Below are 20926 nucleotides of genomic sequence, written 5' to 3' on the forward strand. Positions count from 1 at the left end.
ATCGAAATAAATGTAAGAAAAATATGTTTGTCTGTTATTTTCAGTTTAACATAAGATACTTAGTTGAATCGTTGTTGATAGTTTTTTATTGGGATAATTTTAATGAAATTGACTAATAAGTTAGAATGTTTTGTAAGTACGTACCTAGGAACTTATCGTGAGTGAAGTTAACAAATAAAAAAAAATTATAAAAAGAACCCTCTTGACACCTGTTCTCAGTAAAAAACTTTCCTTTCACAGAAAACGATGTTTCATATAGGAATAATAATGAAAAATTAATTTAAATAAACTTGAAAATGACCATCTACTAATCATTGCATGTATTATCTCAGTTACATCACGAGATAAACATTGCAAGAGCTTTATATTGTAATCCATAGCATGAGAGCCGACGTCAGTTTAGAAGTAACGGGGGAGTGTGCGCGTGGTCTCCAGTCATATTGCAGATATCCACGAGGACACACGCACCGATCGTTGTTGGACGTAAACAAAACATTAAATAGAGTGAACTTAAATTGGTCGGAAAATAATAAATTCCTTCTTGTGCTATTTGTTATTTTAAATAATCTCTATCTCTTGGTAAAGTCCAAAATGCCCGCTGAAACGGAAGGTCTCACTAAAGTTGTGTTGCACGATGTCACGCCTGAAGGTAAGCTTTGCTTATTTATTTTGAATCGTGTTTTGACTTAGAAGCTGTAACTCATCTATAGATTTTTTACAAATTTATTTTATTTTTGTGTAAAATAAATTTGTAAAAAAAATCGATAGATGAGTTTGCAGTTTTGTGTTCAATAAAACTTCAAAACAAACCAGTTTTCAGAATGTCGATTGACGCAGAATCTATAAAATAATGCTTATACATACCTATATGAGGAATAACCGAATGCATTTTAAAATTTTAATATGTTGCATCCTTTAGTTTCAATGATCTGTGGTTGCATCTAATGATAAACATCATTTAAAATATGATATATTTTACAAAATAATAGCTACAACATACCTAATGAATATGCAGGAAGCAAACAACAACAACATAATATATTTTACTGGATGACTAACAATGACATTAAAAAAAATCAAGGGTTAACTACCTACCTAGACATTATAATTAATTTTGTACAATACATAAATTAATTTGTTGTGTTTGTGTTTGTGTTTGTGTTTGTTTATTGCTTTCTAATAAATCTTGGTAGAAATTTGGATTTTATTTTATGTCAGAGCAAGCAAAGGGGTAGGATTATTCTCAGCAAGAAAGAAAGCACTATTTTAATACCTAGACTAATTTTAATATTTAAAAAAAAAATCTTAGATTATACAATTATACATGCGGTATTTGGTACGGAGATGAACATACCAGCCGACTTTAAAGACGCATACAAAAAGTTTTCGTAATAATAAAAATAAAAGTCAACAATGTTACTTCCGAACTATGTATTGTTATTTGTTACGTCAACAATATTTTGTACATGTCTGCATAAATTAATCCAATATAATATACAATTAACAATATAGCCATACTCTCTAACATAAAACGTCAATATTGGTACCTAATTAACATTAAAAAATATTACATATTTCATAATCACCCACTCTTGATGACCATATTAAGCAATTGCATTTTAAATGAATATATTAAAATTATATAGACGGTGGACTATAATATTATATAACATAGGAATATATACGCTTCAAGATTACAAAACTCTTCTTTAGCAATCGGTGTTATGTTTAGAAACCAGTCGACATCTTAAATGTATTAATAATTGTAGAGAACACACAATACTTTTAATTTATGGTGCGTGATACGGTTTAAAACTCATAACATCTGAAGGTAACATAGTCTCTTCGAAACCAGAAATACTTATAGAAATCGAAAGATACTATAGCGATTTATATGGACAGAAAACACAAAGGTCTGAAATGCCTACTGCGGTTGATCCAAGAGCCAAGCTAACTCGCCACTATACAGACGAACTGCCGGATATTGACGTGGACGAGATCAAGATAGCACTGGAGCAGCTTAGGAATAATAAGGCTCCTGGGGAAGATGGAGTTACAGCTGAGCTCATTAAAGCTGGAGGATCTCCGCTAATAAAGGAACTCGCTAAGCTCTTTAACTCTGTCCTCCACAGCGGCTCAATCCCAGAAACATGGAGTAGGAGTGTAACGGTATTGTTTTTCAAAAAAGGTGATAGAACAGCGTTGAAAAACTACCGTCCTATATCCCTCTTAAGCCATGTATACAAGCTGTTTTCAAGGGCAATCACAAATCGTGTCGCTCGTAAGCTTGACGAATTTCAGCCACCTGAACAAGCAGGATTCCGACAAGGCTTCAGTACCGTAGATCACATACACACACTGAGACAAATCATTCAAAAAACAGAAGAATATAACCGACCTCTTTGTCTGGCATATGTTGACTACGAAAAAGCCTTTGATACCATTGAAACTTGGGCTGTATTGGACTCTTTGCAGCGAGCCCAAATTGATTACCGCTATATCGAGGTGCTGAGATGTATTTATGAAACCGCTTCGATGACCGTTCAAGTACAAGGACAGAGTACAAGATCAATTCAACTGCAACGTGGAGTAAGACAAGGCGATGTCATATCGCCAAAGCTTTTTTCAAGTGCGCTGGAGGACATCTTCAAGACACTCGATTGGAAAGAACGGGGAATCAACATTAACGGCCGATACATCTCGCATCTGCGCTTTGCAGATGATATAGTTATCATAGCAGAATCCGTGCAAGAGCTCGATGAAATGTTAAACAATCTGAACAGTTCTTCTCAGCGGGTTGGTCTCAAGATGAACTTGGACAAGACTAAGGTCATGTTCAACGCACACGTAGTACCGAGACCCGTGAGCGTGAGTGGATCCGTGCTAGAAGTTGTGCAAAACTACATCTATCTTGGCCAAAACATTCAACTAGGCAAACACAACTTCGACGTGGAAGCTAGCAGAAGAATTCGTTTGGGTTGGGCAGCATTTGGCAAGCTTAGTTACATATTTAAGTCGGCAATCCCACAGAGCTTAAAAACGCGCGCATTTAATCAGTGCATCCTACCTGTAATGACGTACGGAGCCGAAACGTGGACCCTTACATGCGGACTCATCCATAAGTTCAACGTTGCGCAGCGGGCTATGGAGCGAGCTATGCTAGGAGTTTCTTTGTCTGATAAAATTCGCAACGAGGTTATTCGACAAAGAACCAAAGTAACCGACATAGCTCGCAAAATAAGCACGTTGAAGTGGCGGTGGGCTGGCCATGTGTGTAGAAGAACAGACGGTCGATGGAGTCGGCATGTACTCGAATGGAGGCCACGTACAGGCAAGCGTAGTGTAGGACGCCCTGCGGCGCGTTGGACCGACGACTTAAAGAAGGTGGCCGGCATTGGGTGGATGCGATATGCAGAAGAAAGGGAAAAGTGGCGAGATCTGGGAGAGGCCTACGTTCAGCAGTGGACGGGTATAGGCTGATGTGATGATACGGTTTAAAGGTTGCTAATTTTCCGCCTGCGTCAATCGACAGTCGCGATGGTTTGACTATAAAAGCTTCAGTCTCCAGTCCTTTCAAGTTTTATTCTCATAACCAACCTAAGCCTTTATCCTCACAGCACAAACTCGTATTTCTTTAATTATCAGTTATAAAACCGAAACTTCGAAGCAACATCGAATATGGCAACATATAGCTACCTATGTTGCTATATGTTGCCATATAACAACATAGGTAGATATATTTAGACTAAGTTTCTTCCATTAGCATGTAAGTAAACTTCGTTGCAATCAGATTATTTAATATTATATATTTTTCATTATCCATTGAACCAATTATGCTTCTTAATAACATAATCAACACTTAAACGTTAGAAGATAATGACGTTGAGTACTCACGCATTCAATTAACACAAAAAATATTTAATTTATTTTTTAAATGTGTAATCGAGCGGCTTAGCAGTAAACAATAATTTGCAAATACGTGTATTTCTATTCAAAAAAGGAATTACAGGAAAAAAATCACATTTTTTCTATAAGAATAATTAAATCTATATTGGAAAGCAATAAAAACTGATCGCTAATTAGCATCGTAATGTTTTCCATGTGTTCATTATATTATTATGCTTGTTACCTACGTCAATATTTTCCGAACAGAGAGAGATAAATGTTTTGTTCTACGAGAAGAATCTAGTAATAAGCAACAGATCATAAACCTACATTACAGTGGAAGCATTCGTAATAATTCGTCATTATAATATCATAAAGTTTATTTTTATTTTTGGTGGTACAGGTACATATCTATGATCATATACCTAATATGACATTGTATGTACGATAAGGCTTTCGTAAAAATGTTATCCCAGGTCAAGAATATATATATTTTTAAAAGAGCATGCATTTGCATACCTATATGTAATTGCTTCTAATGATCGCAAGGTCTCATAAATGTAACTTCTTTGTTTACAGCGAACAATTATTCTCATTGTGTGTTGAAAATTTAAAATGAAGTCATTAAAACATTTGTAAGAGATCAGTAACACATCATAATACGTATATGTTTCTTATAATTTCTTACATAAAAAGTAAATAATGTTTGTATAGGTACTTTGTGTTTTTCTAATATTTGAAATACAGCTTTACGATTTTACCAATAAAAAATATTGACGATAATTCCGTTGCATGAAGTCATACTTAAGTCTTAACAATTGCTTATTCATATAGATTCATTATAAATGCAAGGGTTAAAGTTTAAACCGACAGATATTGTGTGGTAAAACGATATGTTATTAACATAATCCATTAGGTATATCAAAGCGAAATAATACATCTATAATAATACATATTTATATCGTTTAAAATATCAACATCGCTGGCTAAAATATAAACACGAAAATATTAAACTTTAACAAGGACTAAGTTTAATCACACATTTATCAAAAGCCAAATCTTGTAGAAGTAGAAAAAGACGGGGTTTGTTAAACTATTGAGACCGGAAAACATGGAGGTACAAATTCATTATACTAAGTATTTGATTATGGGTTGGTATAACTTGCAAAAAATATTTGTATAATTTTAATCTGATTTGTAGCGTCTCAAGGTCAACTTCCATACACATAATAAGCGATCACTTTTATTTAAAAATATGTAAAGAACTTCAAAAGAAGTTATGTACCTTCTAGTTCACTTATTATTGGAAACTTTGCTTGCAAATCTATTTCTATGAATGTATATAGACGATACATTCACAAAGATATCTTGCAGTCTCCGTATCGTCTTGCAATTCGAGGAAATTATAACAGGTTTTACCACCTAGGGCCAATCATTTGAATTGTCTATATTTTTCCAACTGCGCAAATCGGTATGTTTCATAATTAATTGTGTATTGAATAGCGTTTTTAATATAGTAGTGCAGATACAGTCATGTAGCATTGCCTAAACATTTGAGATCATATTTGTGTGAACATCACACACTGGCCGTGGTACTTAAAAACTGTCTAGGTTGGTTTGAAAATTAATATAAAAGTACCATGCAGTATCTAGTGAAAATTATATGAAACGAATTCATATAACGTAGTTATTTATAAAAATAGATTTACAAAGATGAAACTACTCTACATAATATTATAAGAAGTTTTTTTTTTATGTTAGAAGGTACCGGTATTGGTTTTTCCTTATTTTATTTATAGAATTCCTCCAAAATAATTATGTTATTACTTACTTATTTTCGGAAATATTTTCCTTTAAATTATGTCCGTAAGAGGTAAATTAATTATCTAGGATCACAATATATAAACATAATGAGGTGAAATGTCAGCATCAAAAGATCACTGAAATTGGGACACGATTCATTATCATTAGTTGAATTGCTCTTTGTTTATTTGTCATATTATTTTTAAATAGGTCAGAGACAAATATAAATTAAACACTATTTCAAAATTATATTTCATGAAACAGTGTTTATGTATAAAATATTATATAATATGAATAGTTCTTATTAGAATTCATTTGTGAAGTGAATTCACCAATAGGTTTTTTTTTTAACACTTTAATGATTCTAGGGTTGAAAGATCCTTCTTACAATATTGCGTGATACGATAAAATAACACAACCGGAACCACACAAAGACAACCTTCAATATGAATGATTCAATATACAAAGTTCTTTAGTTATAAATTCTTCGTATATGAATGCGCTAAAACCATAGAAATCTAAATATTGTTATTTAGATATCTATGATTAAAAAATTCATATTTCAGCATTTTTCAAACAATAAATTGATTGAGTAAATGTAAAATTTTCCACCATGGAGTGATGTTACAATTATTGTTTCATGAATTGTGATTTGTCGCTGTTTCCGTTTGAACATTTACACACAATAGATCGTACTATTTTTAATAAAATACTTAATTAAAATCAATAAGAAATTTATTATTTATACTTTTGATTTGTACTGTTTATCTTTTAATTTCATTAAATAATACAGTAGTGTCCATTACATATAAGTAATTATTCTAACATATTTATGTTCCTAGAAGGCATTACAATTATTATCAATTAAGTATGTATATATAACTATTTTTATATATACACTAAGACATAATACATTAATTACTGTCGTTCTTAATGTTGTTTCCAGTAACTAACGCTCTGAAAAAGTTAGAACATTTATTTATTAATTAAAGTAACGGATTTAACGTATTTTTTATACTTGTGGTGGTGTCATCGGTTGGTTGTCATCGGAAATGAGAAATGATGTGAAATTGTAACAAAAATGAAGAAATATCTCACTGTGTGAGTGTGACTGACACAAATGCGATATAAATTGAGGAAGAGTATTGAAACATTTCTACCGTGCAAATGTGACAGCGATATGGCCATAGAATATCATACAAATCCAATGTCAAGTGCAGAATACTGTTGAACAACAAATACCTCATACCTCAATAGTAAATAGAGTTTGAAAATGAAAAAAGAAAAGTAATAAGTCAGTCTACATAAACTTTTTTGGCAAGATTCAAAGATACCATAATCGTCGCCTTACTCGTGACGTACTCATGACGTGACGGTATTGCCATGACGTGACCTTGAAATTTTACTCTCAACGCGCCTAAAGTTGCACTTAGCTATTATACCAAAGAGTATTACCATTATTGGATCATTCGTAAATTTTCATGAATTATACGCAATTTCTCAAAGAAATAAAAACTTATATTTTTATATTTAAATAATTATATTTAATTTTTATTAAATTCGTAAATTTTTATGTTTCGTTTTTTTACGATTCGTAAGTTTTTCAGCCTACATTAAACTCCTTCACACTTCATAGCATTTATTATTAGTGGATTATAAAAAATAAAATATTATGTTATCACTATTATAGTAGTTATATAAAAATTATTATTTGATAAAATCGAAAATGGGAACATGCACAATCTGTGAACGGTTCTGAATACAAAGTTCATACAACTAGGTCGTTGTGGGCGTATTGAAATACCGTTCTGTGTGGTTCAAATAACATACTATAATAATTATGATATAACAAAAAACTCGCGCTAACAAAAAAAATGTTATTAATAACTTAAATACGCTAGTGTTTGTAATTACTGAAAGAAAATACACTTGAAACTCAACCAATACCACGCAGGTTAGTTTATTATTCAAGAGTATTGACTCTACATAATAATAGAGCAAGATAGGTGTTCGCTATTAACTATTTTTTTCATGGTAAATCAACGAAATTTTTCAATTCGTTTTTGAGGGCGGGAAGATAAACACTACTTGGACAGAATTAAGACCGCAGAGAAGAATTGAGTGGTTATAAAATGTACTGAAAGTTTATTTAGAAATAAAATCTGTTATTAATGCTTCAAAATAAACAATGTATTAAAATAGATAACCTCAAGATAATTATAAACATTTTTTACTGACTATGCTGTACAAAATTATGCAAGTCCGAATCTGCGTTATCAGAATTAGTCATGCTCATGCCCAAACACAATTGTATAATAAAAACAAACTGTTGTGATATTCCATACATATTAATAATAATCATTTATTTCTAGTAGAATAAACCGATGCCACAAAATTATAAATTTAGAATTAAAATATCTAATAACAAAACACATGAATTGGTATTTTCCTACTTAATTCTGGATCAATTAATTTTAATTTTCTCAAGTAGATAATCATGTAACTTCTAATTAAAATTAATTCCTAATTTTCATAGGTACTGAATATTTTTACTGAGATAAGTAATAATATAAGGTTTATAACATGTTTTGTTATGAAATAGCAATTAAAATTTCTTCAAATTAAAATTTATAAATGTAGATAGGTACTTAAACCTTAATTAAGTTTGAGTAATTATTAATACTCACGTCAGATTATGTTAAATGAGTAACAAAATTGCATTAAAATAACGATCAGAAACAATTAGCCACCGTATTTTTTTAATTTCAAAAACATCCACAAGCTTATGACTAATTAAATTACAGTTCAGATTGTTTATTTTATAAGTCTTTAAGATTAATTATGTACCTACACACAGATATATGTACTCGGAAAAATCCTAAGACGTCACTGTAATTACCTAATTCGTAAAGCTTAAACAATTATTCAGAAACGAAGGCAAAAAAGATAAAACATTCAATCACCCCAACGCATAAGGAAATTTGTTGGTATTTTTGTGACAACAGAGAGCCGAGAACTTTTTGTTGTGTCCGATATACAGTTAGACAACCGTAAATTTGGCTGACAGAAAAAGATTCTTCTGTTCGCCTTATTTGTATAAAAAATCATATGAGTATTGGATCACCAACTTACCTTCTGAGGAAATGCGCATGATCTGGACCTACTTTACAATCATTATATGCAATTGATAGACTATGGATAGAACAACATGGGCTGAATCAGGATAAGAAGGTTCATGAAATAAAATTGTAAATCTATAAAATGTGTACAAACGAAACTGGTAAATAAGCTCTTGAATTGACTGTGTGCTTATAGGTACGTTTTCTACGTATTTTTCGCATACAATGTACCGTATAGATACAATTTTTGCATCACGATCGATGGCACAACAGGAGTCTAAAAAGTAACATTGTTATCATATAACAGACAAACATAAAGCTATAAGTGATAAGTAAAGATAACACTTTGAAGAAAAATCACGCGTGTCACGTTCCGATTTTTTGTCACGATTATTTCACCCTTCTTCAGAGATAATAATTATAAAGTTTCCGTTCAAATTAGAGATAAAGACCATATTATGCAATTATTATCGATATCGATTAGATTTTAAGGTACGGGTCATAATCTTAACATTTGACACGACATCGATTGATTATGAAAATAGGTCGCTCTAGCCTCTATTTGTAGTAAATTTATATTTAACCTTTGGGAATAAAGCCGCTGATGAAAACAAAATCATAACGATAAATGTTATAATAGTGATTTCTTATCCATAATTTAGAAAATCTGTTTAATCTGCTTTATTTTCATTAGAAAATCGTCTGCTCTTTTCTACTAGGGCGATGGCTCCCACTTTGCCTATGCAGATTAAATCATTTTGAATTTTTTTAGGTATACATACTGAATATACTTACTGAACTCCTTTCTGACTCTTCACGTTATAAATTTTAAAATGTAACCTGATTTAGAATAATGACCATGACATGAATCGCGATTTACATACTACTACAGACTTGGAAACTAACAGCTGAGGTGACGAGGCCTTTCTCATTTGCTAACTTTCCAACTTACTCGTGACTTTGTGTACTTGAAAATGTTCATCCATATTTGTTCTGGAATGATCTAGTAATAAAAAACTACGCAAACACTTGTATTTATAATAATAGTAGGATCAAAAGGTCGTTGATTTTTATCACTGTTGGGTAACATGCACATAACTTCATGTAATTTAGCCACAAGTTATTAAAAAATAACAACATACTAAGATTTTATTCCAGATCTAAATAAAGATATTTATATAATAGTATTAATAATACTACCTACTATGTGCTCCAACCAAGGATCCAACTAAGAATACCTAGTATCATGTCATTGGACGATACAATTTATGTATACCAATAACTAGATAAAATTTTAGGTTATTTTAATTTAAAACTATGACGTCACATTAAGGCGCTTAATAATTTGCTGCATCTGTTACATTTTTAGAAGGCAACGTTTTATATTCATAACTAAATGATACTTAGCTAAATGCCGACGTTAATAATGACATTATTATGATATAATATGGCACGTTTACAAAAATTTGCGATGGAAATCCTTATTTGGGATTTACATAATAATCTTGACCTACATCAATTAAATTTTAACATCATTAACTAAGCTAAACATATACTATACCAGCTTTCCACCCGCAGCTTCGCCCGTGCAGTCAAAGAAAAACCCGCATAGTTCCCGTTCCCGTGGGATTTCCGGGATAAAACCTATCCTATTTCCCGGGTTAAAAAGTAGCCTATGTCCTTTCTCGGGTATCAAAATATCTCTATACCAAATTCCATGCAAATTGGTTCAGTAGTTAAGGCGTGATTGAGTAACAGACAGACAGACAGAGTTACTTTCGCATTTATAATATTAGTATGGATGGTCTTTCATTAAATGAGGCATAGTAAAATGGCATAATTGTCTTAACAATAAAATATATTTTTGATAGATTCAGATTTCAGGCCGAAAATATCTACCCGTGCTTAATGAAAAACCCTATACAATATACATAAGCAATAAGCAGTAAAGAACATTTCAAAATTGTGTGATCTGCATGTTCGCAGTCACAGTTTTCGTAACAATGACAATTTTTTGCTACAAATATTACAAAAGCGGCCATGACGATTGACCAGTTTTTTATCGATCGCAGACAAATGAGAGAGACGAGAAAATTTTTAGTGTGGTGATTTATAAAAAAAATAATAAAAAGAGGTTTTTCATTTAACATTTATAAATCATGTTCAAGTAATATCATAAAAAATTATAAACGAAAATCATATAACTTTCTCTGATTGCGAATATTAAAGGAACTTTTACGAAATATAGAATGTTCCCAATATTTTTTTTACTGACAAATGTTAACAACGTTATCCCACTAAATGTAATACCTATTTATTTTTCATCGACAAAGTCGGAAACTGTTACGTGCTTTAAGCCTTATACACTTGAAGTCATCTCATGACATATTCATAATATTATTTCTACCACAAATCTATTTTACTCTAATAAAGTTTGGAGTACTTGTGTTCCCGACAAAAGTAGCCGTTGTGTGGGGAAGTGCTTCTTCCCAATGTAGAGGCTCTACCTCAGTTCAAATTTTATCAAAATCGGTACCGTGCTTTAGGCGTGACATGTATTATATAGTACCTAGAGGAAAGTTTTAGATAATAATATAATTCTGAGCACGTGTATAAGACCACTAACCTCTGGATTGGCTCGATACCAATTACGGAGGTCTATAATTATTATTAATTACTATTCTTATTAATAATATACTATATAATACGCTATTTTTAATCAATCTAATAAATTAATCAGTAACACACACTGTACACTATTTCTGCCAAACATCTGTTTTAACGAATCGGATTAGGAAAATCCTAGAAAAATTTAAGTAACTACCTATCTCTTCAAATATAGGTACACAAATACACAATAACGAGGTTAAAAAATTAATTAGTAACCCATACTTCAATTTTCACTAAGCTTTCATCTTCACACACCCCGAAACAACACAACACAAACATTATACTTGTAAAGACGACGGTCGACGGCTAAAAACTTTATTCACGATTATAAATTTATACCATACTAGGTTATCAATATAAAAAACAAGAGCACTCGGTTTCAACGGTTCATTATAAATATAGAATACTATTTCACACCATAACATTTACGTTTTGGAATTGGTTAAACCACAGCTCGTAAGTCGTAACATAAATAAGGACAGTGAGTCAGAGCATTGCCCTCAAGCCTGCTAGGTCAGGTGCACGCGAGGGCAACAGCGCCGTGCCTCCCGCGCCGTGCGTACCTTTTAGATTTGCACCGATATTTTAACCTACACAATAAGTTACCTAAAATAAGTATTAGTAATTGTCATCAATTGTGGAGATTTAAAATGCACTGTAATTAATACAGCCGAAGAACACAATGTGCAATAGTAAATATCGTTTAGATTTAAATAAAATGCCTTCCTCTATGTTCTAACAAAAACTAGTAACAGCGCCATCCATTATAATTCATCAATAATAATTCAATTAATTTAAGAATAATAATATAAGAAGTACTTTAGCACGCATAATTTTCATTTAAATTACATTTTACCGTTTTTACTTTACCTTTTTATAAGAACAGTAATATAATTCTAATAGTTACAGCGCCATCTTGTATTGAATAGATTTACGTTATTTTGTTCTGTACATCAAAACTACATTCAAACTACTGTTTCTTTGTTTACGCCCTCGACTACCACAATGTTTCAAGTAACGCGCAAATGTTTAACTGACGTTTATCTACTTGACACTAGATGGCGCTGTTATAAATTCTTATAAAAAAGCCTTGATAGTTAGGCCTTCGCGAACCCATACATAAAAAAACAATTGAATATCGAGGCCTTAGTTGTAAAACGACAATTCGATATGGAATCAGTAATCGGTTAATAAAAAAAAGACGGGTTGCACTCCGGAAGTGCCGGCATATAACTTGATTATTAAAGTTCAGCATGTTTGATATTTTGGAATGGTATACGTCTTACGCATGGAATATAAGGGCTAAAAAAAAAAGTCCGTCTTACGCTTTTTCGATCAGGCCACGTGTCCTGACGCGAGTTTAAGATTTTATACCCAACGCCGCTAAAGATTTCACTTCAAAAATACTAGAAAAATTATTATTTTTAAACAATCTATAATCAAGTCAATGAATGACGCCATACCTAATTCCTAAATTATCGATCACTCCCACGTCCACGTAAACTCGAAGGATCTGTCTCCTTTTGAGGAAGTTAGATAGAAATGTTAATTTTTATCCTTTTAAAATTTAGCACAAGGATTAATATAATATGTATTTTTATAGTGCATCATGCATGTATGTTAGGTAACAGTTTGTTATTATGTATTTAATAATTTACAAGCATAAATGGTATGGAACTTTATATTCCCTACTCAGTGGCACCTATAGGTGGCAAGTCTCAACCCTGGTTCGGACAGTCCTGTAAAGCGGCATCTCGTCTGAAACAGGGCTGTTTTCAGGCCTGGGTAAAAGCGACAGCAGAAAAGAATCCCAGAGCTCGTTACTTTAAAAAAAAAGTTTAATGCTGCCTCTAGACAGTACAAGAAAAAGATCCTTAAGGCAAAGTCAGAGTACATTACGAAGATCGGCAAGAGGCTAGCACGCTACCCTTCAGGTACACGTGCTTTTTGGTCACTCGCCAAAGCCATCCAGGGGAACTTTTGTAAATCGTCTTTTCCACCATTATGCAGGGATAACGATACTTTGGCTCATACGGCTAGGGAGAAGGCTGATACGTTGGTCACGCTCTTTGCGTCGAATTCAACTTTGGACGATGAAGGAAGGGCACCCCCGACCATCCCACATTGCAATTTTACGATGACAGACGTGAAATTCACACAACGTGCCGTGCGTAAAGCCCTTTCTTCTCTTGACGTAAATAAGTCGAACGGGCCGGACGGAATCCCTGCCATTATACTTAAAATTTGTGCTCCCGAGTTGGCTCCAGTTCTTACGCAGTTGTTTCGGTGTTCTTACACTTCTGGCAACGTCCCGGGCGCTTGGAAGACTGCCTTGATCCACCCAATACCCAAGAAAGGCTCACGTTCTGACCCAAAAAACTATAGGCCAATTGCTGTTACCTCCTTATTCTCAAAAGTGATGGAATCTATCATTAACTGCCAGATGTTGCGGTACCTAGAAGATCATCAGCTGTTAAGCGACCATCAATACGGATTCCGCCGAGGCCGCTCGGCTGGTGATCTTTTGGTTTACCTAACACATCGATGGGCGTCTACAATTGAGAGTAAGGGGGAAGCTATGGCAGTCAGTTTAGATGTAGCTAAGGCATTTGACCGGGTGTGGCACAAGGGGCTCCTCTCCAAGTTGCCTTCGTACGGCCTTCCTGAGAGACTTTGCAAATGGATAGCCAGCTTTCTCACGGCAAGAAGCATCAAGGTCGTTGTCAACGGATCGTGCTCAAAATCCATGCCTGTGAATGCTGGTGTTGCACAGGGTTGCGTGTTATCGCCTACGCTATTCCTATTGCACATCAATGATATGTTGCGAATACGTGATATACATTGTTATGCGGACGATAGTACGGGTGATGCCGCTTATGCCGGCTTTCAAAATATCTCTCAGGAGCAAGTGGACCAGCACAGGAAAGAACTTGTGTCGAAAATTGAGAAATCGCTAGATGAAATCTCAATATGGGGGCAGAATAACTTAGTTGTGTTCAACCCCTCCAAAACACAAGTCTGCGCGTTCACCGCGAAAAAGAAGCCTTTTGACGTTGCGCCCCAATTTCAAAACACTCTCCTTAAGGCCACGCCTTGCATCGGAATCCTCGGGGTCGACATTGCGAGCGACGTTCAGTTCAGGGGTCATCTGGAAGACAAGGCTAAACTAGCTTCAAAGAAACTAGGGGTGCTCGCAAGAGCGAGACAGTATTTCGAGCCAGCTCATCGCCTACAACTTTATAAGGCCCAAGTTAGGCCACATATGGAATACTGCTCTCACCTCTGGGCTGGAGCACCCCAATATCAGCTGCTTCCATTTGACCGCCTTCAACGTCGAGCCTCTCGAATCGTCGACCGACCCGAGCTCACCGATCGGCTGGATCCGCTTGCACTGCGGCGTGATGTCGCATCACTGTGCATATTTTACCGGATATACAATGGAGAGTGTTCTGATGAACTTTTTGGATTGGTACCAGCTGCGCAATTCCACAACCGCACTGCACGACACAAGCTTAAATACTATCCACACCACCTGGATGCGTGGCGTTCGTCTACAGTGCGATTCTCGCGACACTTCTTGCCGAGAACCACGCTGTTGTGGAACAAGTTACCTGCTTCTGTGTTTCCTAAAAACTTTGACATGGGCACCTTCAAGAAGAAAGCCTACACATACCTGAAAGGCCAGCAAAACGTTCGTAAAGTCTCCGACAGTGCGAACGCTCTTGGGCGGCGACGAACTTCCAGAAAATGAGTCGCCTGCTCTTTTGTTGGAGCTAACATAAAAAAAAAAAATAAAAAAAAAACCCTTTAAAAGCTCTAATGAAAAAGCCGTAAATGAGAAATAACTTACTTAAAACATTTCAAGGTAAATTCTCATCAGAATACAAGATATCAAACCAAAAAACATACAACTTTGTGATTAAGCTAAGGAACAAAGACTTACGAGCCTACGGACCCGGACATGAAAACCTTTAATAAGAAGAACTGAAATGTCTGCAAAGCAGACATTATATAGAGATTTCGCATTTACTTTACGGGACTTTGAGCTACTACTACTTCGCATCTACTTTAAGCCACAATACTTACAATATAAAGATCTGTATTATTAGTTGATATTTTGTCATTATAAGTAAATAAAATTATTTAAAAAATATTCATAATTATTTTCCATTCAAAATTTTAAACACATGCAATTAGGTTTAACAAATTAAAATGTAAAAGACTTCTCTGGATATTTTTAAAAGATAATACAATAGAAAATAAAAATAAATAACAGTAAACAACATAAGGAAAGTAGCCGGCAATAGGTGTAGCATGTATATGTGATCGCTAATAATATAAATCGTCCCAATTGCCTACTGAAGCGCAGTCTGACTTCGTACGTTACTCACGTTGCTAACCTACACACCTGAAACTTGTTTAGTGCTCTTAAATATTAGTGTTTGACTGTTGTTATATTGGTGAATATGGGGAGAGGTAAGGAAATCATTTATTAATATTTACAAGAGACATATTCCGATATATTGCATGGGAACAATTATAAAAGTATAATTTACGCGATCATCCCATTTAATTTGTGATTACCCACCTTTGAAAAACATAAAGCTCTTAAAAAAATGTTAAACCTAATTGTAATATCATCAATTTATAAAGAAAAGAACTGACGTCAATGCAATTTTTATAATATACGTATCGATTTTAATAACCCAATAAAAGTTATTATCCATGATCACGAATTGGACTGTTACTCGAAGTACATAGTTAAAAGTATCAAGGATAAGCAAAAATTAAAGGTGACCTTGATTTTAATTAAACTAAAAATAAACACACATGCCCTAGTAGGAATCTACCATTACAATGATTCTATTTATGAATGCCAATAATCCATACTAATATTATAAATGCGAAAGTAACTCTGTCTCTTACTCAATCACGCCTTAACTAGAACCTATTTGCATGAAATTTGGTATAGTGATATTTTGATACCCGAGAAAGGACATAGGCTACTTTTTACCCCGGGAAATAGGATAGGTATTATCCCGGAAATCCCACGGGAACGGGAACTAGGTATGCGGGTTTTTCTTTGACTGCGCGAGCGAAGCTGCGGGTGGAAAGCTACTAAAAAATAATCGAATGTAATCGGTACATACATGAAATTGATTAAAATATTATATCTTGTCTTTATTTAGGTATATGTGGACGAAACTGATGAATTGCATTGTTAGAAATTGCTAACATCGCAATTCGCAATGTATAATATAGTACCTGTTTCATCTGCTATTAATAAAAACATCAATTTAGCTACAGAAGATATAATACACTTGATAATGTTTAACTTTTGAGCTCTTTGAAAACCAACAAATATTTATTTTATCATGATAATATGAATAAATTACTTCAATTATCACAAACGTGTTAATTCACTTAGGTATGGAAAACTTAACATATCAGAAATAAACCCATACAATAACATAAAAACTTGATTCAAGTGTTTCAATTAGAAATAATGCTAGCTCAAAAGCTATATATTTTGTATGTTATTCATAGGATTATTAGGATACGTTATGAATTACATATGACGATTATTTTCTTATAAAAATTAAGAAAAACAATCCTCAATGATGAAATACCAAAAGCCTCAGAAACAAAACCTCAATCAGCGTTTTTTAAGAACTTAGACTGAATAATACAGAAATATAAAAAAAGAAAAACACAAACACAATAACTTTGGTTTTCCGTAAGTTAAATTGCATATAGTCATAGCCATCCAACTTTTTACAAAGGAAACTCGTCAAAGGATGGTCAAAGGATAACAAGATTAATCACGCTTGTGGTTTCATTCTTGGGACAGTAATTTCGTTGCCATGTCATGATGATGCGTAAAATAAAATTTCCACTCCTTAGTGAAGCAGTTATTTTACCTTTAAAGGTGCCCGTTTAAAATGTTCTCAGTGTTTAACACAACGATTGTATAAATTAGCATTTCTAAGAGAGTATCTATAAATTTTTTTTTAATATAATATCGATTTCATTGAAGTACTTACGGTGTTTTAAAAGCGTAGGTTTGTAACTGTATAAAATCCATTAATGTTTATTTATATGAAAAGTGCCAGAACTCCAATTTCTTTTTATTTATTTTACAGACTTTTTTCTGAATGAGTTAACAATTACTTATAATTGAATACGCATTAATATGCTCAACAAACTAATCAGTCTTTACTCGTCGCTTTCACGGCTTCGTCAAAGAACTAGTAATAGAAAAATTTGGAAGGACACATTGAGATCTAATAAAAAACTAAATAAGCCAGTCTGTATGCAAACCAATTTAAAATAGCTACTATGCTACATTATTTGCTTGCCGATAAATTTAAATAAACAAAAGTAGTTAAATTAGCATTTAGCTATAGTCCTTTCTCGTAAAAGTATGTTTATGTACATACATGCTACAATAAAAATTTTCCACGAACGATTTTAATTGTTCCAGTATCGCAGCACATGTTGTCGGATGTTTCACAACTGCCAGGCGTACAATTGGGTGATTTTCTCCTCCAGTTCGAGTTGGACGAACCTAAAGAATCGGTTCGAGAAATTGCGAGGAACGAATTACGTGAAACCCCTGAAATTATCAAGCCCGCTGTTGAAGAATTACGGAGACTGTTGGAAGGTAAAAATCAGTGGTTTATTTTTACACATTGAACTGTACCTATATGAAAAAAATTTTTACTAAGATCTATCTATCCTTGATATGTAAATAAATGTGGTCTCATAAAACATACAGTTATCAAATCTGTAAAATTATCAAAACGTCACCTTATGATTCATAACTTTCGAATAAAATATCTGAATTTTAAATTATACTCAACTTGGTAGTGAAATTTGCCTTCTCTCGCGATTAACTTTTTATTTAAAATGTTATTTCCTATTAATATTTTTTTGAATATATAGATTATATTAATTATGACGGAACGTTGAGCTTTAAGGCTGGGACAGTTATTCCCAATATCTACTAAAATAATGGGGTAGCTCCTAAATAAACTGTAAACTAAAAAAGATCAAATTGAACTTTTTACGTTAATATGTCTTAAAAATTATGACTAATTCTAATAATATGACTATTCGTTATATTCCAGAGGATAAGGAACTTTACGTACCCTGCGACAGAGATGCATGGCTCATCAGATTTCTCAGACCCTGCAAATTTTATCCTGAAAGCGCTTACGACTTGGTAAGTCTTAATAAGTACAAACATTAGGTGTTTTTAGTAGCTAATACATCTGCTCCGATGACATCAGAAACAGGTTTCTAATATTCTAAAAATTAAAATCATTAGAAAAATACAGCCGGTGGGTTTACTGTTACATATGAAAATATTGAATACATGGTTTTGTGTGTTAAATGCTAATTAAATGTGAAACTCAAAATTTTCAGATCAAACGCTACTATAACTTCAAAGTGAAGCATCACAAACATTACGAAGGTCTGACGCCAAGTAAGGAACAGAACGTCTTCAACCAGAATGTACTCAAGGTTCTCCCTACGAGAGACCAGCTCGGACGACGCGTACTCGTCTTGGAATTAGGCAGTCAGTATTTTTTATATTTTAAATTAATCGTTTCCTGTTTCAAAAAATATTCCTATTGTTACAAGCGTATAAAATGTATAATTTGTTCAAAATGTGAAACGGAAACATGAATCCAATTATGCGACCGATATGAGAAAAATCCTACTTATAGGCAATTTGGCTGTTATTATCTATTATGCATATTATACAGAACATATAGTATTAAGTAATAATACAGTACCTAATTGAAAGTCGTGGGTATAAATTTTACAATATTGCATGATTTGTGATGACGCACGAAATAATATTATGACGAACAGCTGAATTACAATCAAAGCATATTCGTCTGTGTTTTTTCCTGTCACACGTAAATTTAATTTCTTCCCCTTATTTACTATCATTACTCAAATGAAGAGTTATTTATATTATCTTATGAGTGCAATCTGTGTACAAGGATGAATTTTCAGATTCTAATCATACAGCAATCAGGAAATTATTAAGTCTCATTTTGAAAGGAATGTGGGAATTTATCATATCTATCGCTGTCATGCAGATTATAAAATTATTAGGTAGGTAATTGGTTTTTATTGCTGATTTGCGTTTCATATTCAACTAGCATTCCGGTGATTCCACCCGCGTTCTCAAACTTAACAAATCATAATTATACTGAAAGATTAAAATCCGATGAGTAATTTAAAGATACAAGTATATGTGTAGGTAATACAGGAAAAGACAGCGGTAAACGACTTTGTTTTTATTATGAAGTGATAAATGATAAATAACATATTTTGTTCCCAGAAAAATGGAATCACAACCAATGTAACTTAGATGAGGTATTCAAAGGCTGCGTGCTTTTCTTGGAAGCTGCTATGTTGGAGCCGGAAACTCAGATATGCGGCGCTGTCGTCATATTCGATATGGACGGCCTTTGTCTTCAGCAAGCGTGGCAGTTCACACCGCAGTTCGCTAAGAGGATCGTTGATTGGCTGCAGGTTCGATGCTTTTCAATAATAGTGGATTGGTTTAATGTTTTTCTTGTTATAGTTGCCAGATGTTGTCTTATGGGTTAAGTTGTCAAAATTGGGTACTTTTCTTTAGTTAATGCCTTAATGTATTGTAAATGCCCTGATACAAACTACAAAAGATTATTTTATCTTCTTGTAATACTGAAGAAGCGAGCATACTTGTCATATAAAATATCATACCTAGTCGATTATAGCATATATAATAATTATAAATGATCTTTTCGTTTTTCAGGAATGTATACCTCTCCGTATCAAGGGTCTGTACATAATAAATCAGCCATATATCTTCAACATGGTGTTCCAACTGTTCAAGCCACTTCTCAAAGAGAAGCTACGATCAAGGATAGTATTCATGGGAAGTGATAGAGAGCTTCTGTACAAATACATTAGTCCTAAGAACCTGCCAGACAAGTATGGAGGAAGCCTTTCTATACCAGACGTGAGCGGCTCACAGTGGCTTGAATTATTGATGCACTGTGATAAGGAATTCCATGGTAAATATACATTTAAGTTATATAGTAATTATATTATTATTCAGTTTTTTATGCAAAATATGAAAGTCATTATTCAATTGTATATTATATCAGCATGATTTATGATGTGATAATATTTTTTTCTTTCATACTAGTAATTTTACTGTTTACCTATTAACATAGTTACTTAATGGGGCGTAAAAAATGTATTCAAACACTACAAATGGAAAATTTTCAACGTTTAAAACGATTTAATGTTGTGATAATTGTTGTACCTATACCTACGGGTACTAAAATATTTTTTTTTTCAGCTATCAACTCGTACGGCTACAAGAAGAATTAACAGCAAGTAGCAAAAATCGCACGCCTGTACAAAAGAAGAGATGACGG

The 20926-nt window shown here is 33.3% G+C and overlaps 1 protein-coding gene across 3 annotated transcripts; it reads left to right on the plus strand.

The window, feature by feature from the left end:
- The first annotated feature begins 408 nt into the window (after positions 1-408).
- Positions 409-20889, plus strand: LOC123705955 (alpha-tocopherol transfer protein). Of its 3 annotated transcripts, none has more exons than XM_045655075.1 (8): positions 409-649; positions 17962-18141; positions 18608-18702; positions 18906-19059; positions 19506-19607; positions 19837-20030; positions 20296-20557; positions 20848-20889. In XM_045655075.1, the coding sequence occupies exons 1-8, from the start codon at positions 592-594 to the stop codon at positions 20877-20879; spliced, it is 1077 nt and encodes a 358-aa protein (XP_045511031.1). In that variant the 5' UTR covers positions 409-591; the 3' UTR covers positions 20880-20889. The 3 variants fall into 3 exon arrangements, with proteins under 3 accessions (XP_045511031.1, XP_045511033.1, XP_045511032.1); XM_045655076.1 differs by lacking the exon at positions 409-649 and adding an exon at positions 15828-15953; XM_045655077.1 differs by lacking the exon at positions 19506-19607 and having other exon boundaries at positions 412-649.
- Positions 20890-20926: the final 37 nt, after the last annotated feature.

Source organism: Colias croceus, chromosome 3 (genome assembly GCF_905220415.1).
Source record: "Colias croceus chromosome 3, ilColCroc2.1".
In the NCBI taxonomy this organism is placed as follows: domain Eukaryota; kingdom Metazoa; phylum Arthropoda; class Insecta; order Lepidoptera; family Pieridae; genus Colias; species Colias croceus.

Bases quoted from the DNA above. Each gene is read 5' to 3' on its own strand.
- LOC123705955 (XM_045655075.1), top strand. From the start codon at position 592: ATGCCCGCTGAAACGGAAGGTCTCACTAAAGTTGTGTTGCACGATGTC. The intron at 650-17,961 runs GTAAGCTTTGCT...TAATTGTTCCAG, and splicing joins GCACGATGTCACGCCTGAAG to TATCGCAGCACATGTTGTCG. The intron at 19,060-19,505 runs GTCAGTATTTTT...ATGAATTTTCAG, and splicing joins ACTCGTCTTGGAATTAGGCA to ATTCTAATCATACAGCAATC.